Source organism: Cyprinus carpio, chromosome A18, assembly GCF_018340385.1.
Source record: "Cyprinus carpio isolate SPL01 chromosome A18, ASM1834038v1, whole genome shotgun sequence".
NCBI classification, from domain to species: Eukaryota; Metazoa; Chordata; class Actinopteri; order Cypriniformes; family Cyprinidae; genus Cyprinus; species Cyprinus carpio.
Window position 1 is genome coordinate 22,619,320 of NC_056589.1, and position 6,646 is coordinate 22,625,965.

Here is a 6,646-nt window from a genome sequence, read left to right on the forward strand (position 1 = left end):
CCATTCCAGTGTGGTCAACCAACTTGATCCAGCTAATGACCAACTTAAACCAGCTAGAAACCAGCTATAATGTTTGAAAACAGACCTTCAACCTTAAACTGAATAGATTTAATTCTTTACGTGTGGATTTTTTTTTTTTCAGCTAGCTGTTTTAATATTCTTAGTTTGTTTACCAATTTCAATGCTTTCATTTAATCTGTTTGAACTATTAAAGACAGACGCAGTCAATATTCACTTGTATTTGGTTATTTATTAATATTTATTGGTCTCCATAATTTAGTTTTAAGTGAATAGAGCGGCTCTTTCGTCGTTAATCGCTTGATTTATTTGTTTGATTGCTGTTCGTTTATCTTGTTCATAGCTCTCTGTATGCTCTCTGTAGTGAACTGATAATTAGCCTAATTTACTGTTAACGGTTTATTTAGTTTTAGCCATCTCAGATGACTAGATAGGCACTGTTTAGTCTTGAATCGTTTATTTGTTCGCTCATTTACGGATTCTTTGCGGTCTTAAGTGAATGGAGAAGGGCTCCGTGCGTCAGCCCGTCGTGTGAATGTCTCCAAATGAAGGGAGCCAAAGGAGCGCACAACTTCAGAGCTGAGCGGAATATAGATGCGATCAGAGACTGAGCTTGCTCGTGATTTGCACCCACCTGAACCCAGTGCATTAGACTGAATCACACGAACGGACTAGAGTAAACGTTCGATGCATCCGAGACATCGCTACTGTGATAAATAAATAGAAATAAAGAATAACATGTACTGATCTATATCCTGTTTGTCATGGCATTCAGCTTTAAGTATTATCTCTTTCTGCTTTACGAGTTTTAAAAACATGCAATGCGATCACAAATGAATTTCACAATTTTTCCCGACTCTAAATTAATGCAAAATAAACCTAAGATCCAACTCGGGCGATATTCCTGAACATAAAGGAATTAAACCTCTCGAGCCTACCTGGGAAACGAGGAATGCGATGAAAATGCGGGTTCCGAACTCCATGGTCTCAGATCAGTGGGAATAATGTTCAAAACAAGATGCTGGTCGGACCAGCGCTGTTCATAATTCCAGAGTCGCGAGAGTAAAGCCCCTCTGCCTCGAGCTGCCAACTTCCCAAACAGAACTGCAGCCTCGTGAGCAGAGCATTGGAGTCCACCACCAATAGATTCATGGGGGGGGGGGGGGGTATTCGTCTTTAATGCGCGCATGAACCTGACATGCTCGCATTGATGCTCAAGTAATAGTCTTCGCATCCTTGCATTGCATTCTTCATCTTTCACTGATTTCAAACTTTCTGTTTGGAAAGACAAATTGAGAATAAGAGTTTAATAGGGTGATATATTGCGCATTTACTCACTTAATGGAAACATTATTATAGAATAATCAGACATGTGGCTTGCTGTGCTTTTAAGGTGTCATGTTTAATTTTTTTTCATAAGAGAAAAGCAGTAAGCTTAGGGTTTATGATTGGTCATAAATCAAAACTTTCTAGAGTGTGCTCTAGAGATCAGTGACTAAGTTGGTGGGTTGTGACATTAAAATGGGTCACGGATCTGTTCTGATTAGGTTGTGGATGGGAACAAGAAATAATACAGTGCAACTAAGCATATAGCTATGCAAAATTAGGTAGATTTTAAAATCTGATAATGAAACAATCTCTAAAAGTTTCAGGAGATCAAATCATAGTTTTAGATATAGACAATTTCAAAAGGTGCAGTATTCTGAGGAACTTACAAAATAGTGATACAAAATGATTGACAGCTAGCCAAATATGAATCGTTTGTATGATATGCACTCATCTATAAAAAACAATAAAAAAAACAACAAAACCCAAACTCTTGGTGATTGATTGGCACTTGATGCCCAATGTAAAATTTGAGAAGGCTACTGAAGCAAAACCAGTGCTGATAGAACAATCTGTTTGCATCCGCCTATAGCAGCAAAGTTTCGAGAATTTAATAAAGAAAACTTCTAATTTTGAGTCTAAAGTCTAAATCAAAATTCACCTATATTCTGCAGTTCAAATAATTGCTAAACATTTTATATGTTGGCTATTTGGAAAGGATGGTAGAGGTTTGTCCATGGACAAACAAGGTCATTTTGGAACAAAAATAAAATCACAACTCTCTCTAACCAGTTAGTGCTTGTTTACAACTGATCTAGAACAGGCTCTCATACTAAGTTGTTCGAAAAACACATTATTTTTCACATATTTTTCATTATTACAACACCTCTCTCCCCAGTCTGGCATGAACGGTTCAAATAGCTCCTGTATCAAATGAAGGCCTGCCTTCTGAAATACGAAATGTGCTGTGATTGGTTAGCTGGGCGAGTGTGTGTTGTGATTGGCAGCACTCAGTGCCTGGTCGGGAAATGTCATGACCCTTACCATAGCTGCCTACCAGCTACAGTGTAAATATTGTGTCGTTGCCTTCTCTAGTGCTGCTCAATCATGTCGCTTCCCATTCGTCGGTATTTGTGAAATCACAAATCCCGTAAAATATGCATTTTAGTCCAAACAAATTGATCGTTTTAGTTTTTGAAAAGTGTTTTCTGTTAAATAAAATATCTCCTTTTGAATTGTACTTTGAGCTTTGTAACTTTGCAGATCTTTTTTATGCTCAAACAGTAACATTACAGACTAACTAAAGTTGAAAAATTGAAAAAAGCATAATAGGACCCCTTTAACACCAAATTCACTAAACTTTCAAAACAGCATCTACTGTACAGTGGAGTTTGTTACAAGTTTGTTACAACCGTGAGGGTTAAACTGCCATGTGTGTGAGCCACAAACAGTCCTGATAGAACAATCTGTACTCACACAAAACATCAAAAATTCATGACTAAAAAAAAAAATTCAGATTAAGGATGTTAGCTAGAAATCTAATATATATATTTAAATTGTTACTTTGACCATGGTCCATGTTCATTAGACAGAATCACCGTATTACAGTCACCTGTCATATCTAGAAATTCAGTGCCAAAAAGTTTCTAATTGAGTTCAGAAAAGACAGAATGTCTATTAAAATCTCAGTAAGCGGTGTCTGACACAATGTCTGAAAAAGAATCCCAGGTAATCAAGAGAACTGAACATTTGGCTCTCGAGAATGTTCCAAAATTTTACATGGTAAATCTGAGAACAAAATCTAATCTGAACATAATATATAGGTGAAATAATTAACAATATTTTGTTCACATGGTCAGATAAAAAAAAAAATCACAAATACCCAGCAAGGAGCTCAAATTCAATTGTTTCTTTACCAGTAAGATAGAAATGAATCTTTAGCGTTTTATGTTTGTTTCTGGATTTCAGTTTGCTTTACTCTCAACTTATTAGGGCCCGAGCACCGATGGTGTGAGGACCCTCTTGTATCTGCTTCGTTTATTATTATTATTATTATTCTTCTTCTTCTTCTTCTCCAAAATGAATCGCATTTTTGAGGGCCTAAACATGCTCGAAAAGTCCGGAAACTTTGCACACGCGTCAGACCTGGTGAGAAATTTACGTCTGATATAGGTTTCAGAAGAGGGTGTGGCAAAATGGCTCGACAGCACCACCTATCGTAAAAAAATCAACAGCCCTCCCGCTGTGTTTCACGTACATGCACGAAAATTGGCACACATATGTAAAGCATCAGTACCTACAAAAAAGACTCTTGGAGCAATATCCGAAACCCAACAGGAAGTCGGTTATTTTTAATTTTATGAGCAAATTTTGCATCATTTTTGTCATTTGCATGCCTTGTATTTTAACGAACTCCTCCTAGAGATTTATTCAGATCAACACCAAATTTGGTATGCTTAATCTAAAGGCCTTTGCGATGTTAAATTGCGAAGATCTTGAGTTTTCGTTGAAGGGCGTGTCCGTGGCGGCCTGACGAAATTTCGATGTTTCGCCATGAAAAATGAAGTTGCTATAACTCAGACATACAATGTCCAATCTGCCCCAAACTTCACATGTTTGATAAGACTCCTGACCTGAACAGATTGACATGTCTATATTCAGTTATAGTCATAGTGCCACCTACTGGCAACAGGAAGTGACATATTTTACGCTGTAACAAACTACTCCGAGAAATTTTACTACATCAATTTTTTTTTTTTCAGTCACTCTATTCTAAAGGCCTGTGCGATGTTAAATTGTGAAGATCTTGAGTTTTCGTTAAAGGGCGTGTCCATGGCGCCGTCACAAAGTTCGATGTCTCGCCATGGGACTAAAAGTTATTGTAACTCAGGCATAAAATGTCTGATCTTGCCCAAACTTCACATGTTTGATAAGAGTCCTGGCCTGAACACATCTGAAGGCCAATATTCCATCGGGTGTGGCAAAATGCCTCGATAGCGCCACCTATACACTTTCAACGGAGTGCGCCTCGAGCTACGTTTCACGTACATGTACAAAAATCGGTACACACATGTAACACACCAATACCTACAATAAAGTCTCTTGGTGCGACATTCGAATCCCAACAGGAAGTCGGTTATTTTGAATTTTTCTCCCGCAAAATTTGTGTCGTTTTTGCCATTTTCAGGGGTTGTACTTTAACGAACTCCTCCTAGAGATTTATTCAGATCAACACCAAACTTTGTCAGTGTAATCTAAAGGCCTTTGCGATGTTAAATTGCGAAGATCTTGAGGTTTCGTTGAAGGGCGTGTCTCTGGCGGCCTTACAAATATTGATGTTTCGCCATGAGAAAGGAAGTTGTTATAACTCAGACATACAATATTCAATCTGCCCCAAACTTCACATGTTTGATAAGACTCCTGACCTGAACATATCTACATGCCCAAATTCAGTTATAACCATAGCACCACCTGCTGGCAACAGGAAGTGACATGTTTTACGCCGTAACGAACTACTCCTAGAAATTTTCTGACAGTTTCTAATTTTTTTTGGTCAGTCTAATCTAAAGGCCTTTGCGATGTTAAATTGTGAAGATCTTGAGGTTTCATTAAAGGGTGTGTCCATGGCGCCTTGACAAAGTTCGATGTCTCGCCATGGGAATAGAAGTTGTTGTAACTCAGGCATAAAATGTCCGATCTTCCCCAAACTTCACATGTTTGAAAAGAGTCTTGACCTGAACACATCTGAAGGTCAATATTCTACTATAATCATAGCGCCACCTGCTGGCAACAAGAAATGGCTTGTTTTACACCAACTTAAACATGCAATGTCCAATGTGCACCAAACTTCAGATATTTGGAAAGAGTCATGGCCTGAAGATATCTAAAGGCCAATTTTCAGTTATAATCATTGCGCCACCTGTTGGCAATAGGACACATCATGCTTTATACTAACTCAATCATTCCATGTTCAATCTGCACTAAAATTTCATATGCTTGATAAAAGTGCTGGACTGACAAAGAAATCTACATGACAAAATCCAGTTATAGTTATAGCGCCACCAGCTGGCAGCAGCAAGATTGGCACATATAAATGCCTTTGAAATATTCCTCTTATATTTACCACATTAAACGCATATTTCTCACTGTTAGCTATTTTATTAAAGCCACACAATGGCGGTGAGCCCGGGTGCGAGGGCCCGTTCATCGCTGCTTGCAGCTTTAATAATTTTTTTATATTTCCCCAGTGTACCATGTAGCATGACCAAAGTGTCCAAAGATCCATCACAATGACCCATGAATTCCACAATGAGCACAAACAAATATCCTTTGTCCAACAGTCACAGGACTTTCAGGCCAAAACGTTCAAAAAGAAAGACAGATTTATATTTGGTATGGGAATACAGCCATGATCTTTGAGCACTCTTTTGCCCCTGTTATATCAACATGTCTTGGATGCACGTCAAGGGAACATGACACTTTCTGTTATGAAAGACAGCAAGGCCAGATGCATGCAGACAAATACTGAACTGCAGATCACAGACCTCTCAGACAATATCCAGACACCTCAGTTAACTCTTTTAGCTTTAAAGGCATGTAAAAAAGAAAAGCAGACTAATCAAGAGAGAGATCAAGAGAACATTATAGATCAGAAAATACCAAATGTTTCCCTTAAGGTTACCATCTCATTAAGTAGGCAGATCACTGTAATCTTTAAATCCAACCAGAGTTTTTGTTAAAAGTTTGGCTGACTGTAACTTTTTTCCTATTTCAAAAAAAGAAGATGAATCAAGACTAAAAGATAATGAAAGACTCTTCTTAATCCATTCATATTCTACCCACAACTCTCTGCAGCCACATACAAATGGATAGATTTGTGCATATATCTGTTTGGAGTAGATAAAGAGGAGGGGGTTATGATTCGTACCGTCACCTCAGGAGCCATCATCTCTCAACCCCCTCAGATTCCCTCTCTCTCCCTTTTTTCTGTCCACTTGTGAAAAATGAGGCTAGGAATTGTTGCGACGTCCTGAGGAATTGCTTTCTCAAGACAATGTTGCAGAATTGTTGCGTTATATCTCTTTATCAAAGGAACCAGGCTGGAAATAGCATTACGGTTGCTGTGGATTTGTCTAAAATGCATATGTTAAAAAGGTGTGCGGCAGGGAAGAAAAACGTTCCAGTATCTTGGATTGTCGAGGTGGCGATGAAGAGAGAGCTACCTGCAATTTTAAGTGAAAAATGAAGAACTGCAAAATGAAACCATACGAGAACGATTAAAATGTCAAGACAAGAGCAAAAC

The 6,646-nt window shown here is 38.2% G+C and overlaps 1 protein-coding gene across 2 annotated transcripts in view; it reads right to left on the reverse strand.

Annotated features, from left to right (window-relative positions):
- The window catches only part of LOC109109916 (cadherin-13-like), a 283,438-nt gene extending 282,291 nt beyond the window's left edge, over positions 1-1,147 (reverse strand). Inside the window, exon 1 of one of the 2 annotated variants that reach the window (XM_042775469.1) lies at positions 957-1,147. In XM_042775469.1, the coding sequence (XP_042631403.1) occupies positions 957-1,001 (45 nt within the window). In that variant the 5' untranslated portion in view covers positions 1,002-1,147. The remainder of the gene's footprint in view (positions 1-956) is intronic. The other variant, XM_042775468.1, reaches the window with a different exon arrangement.
- Between the last annotated feature and the right edge of the window lie 5,499 nt (positions 1,148-6,646).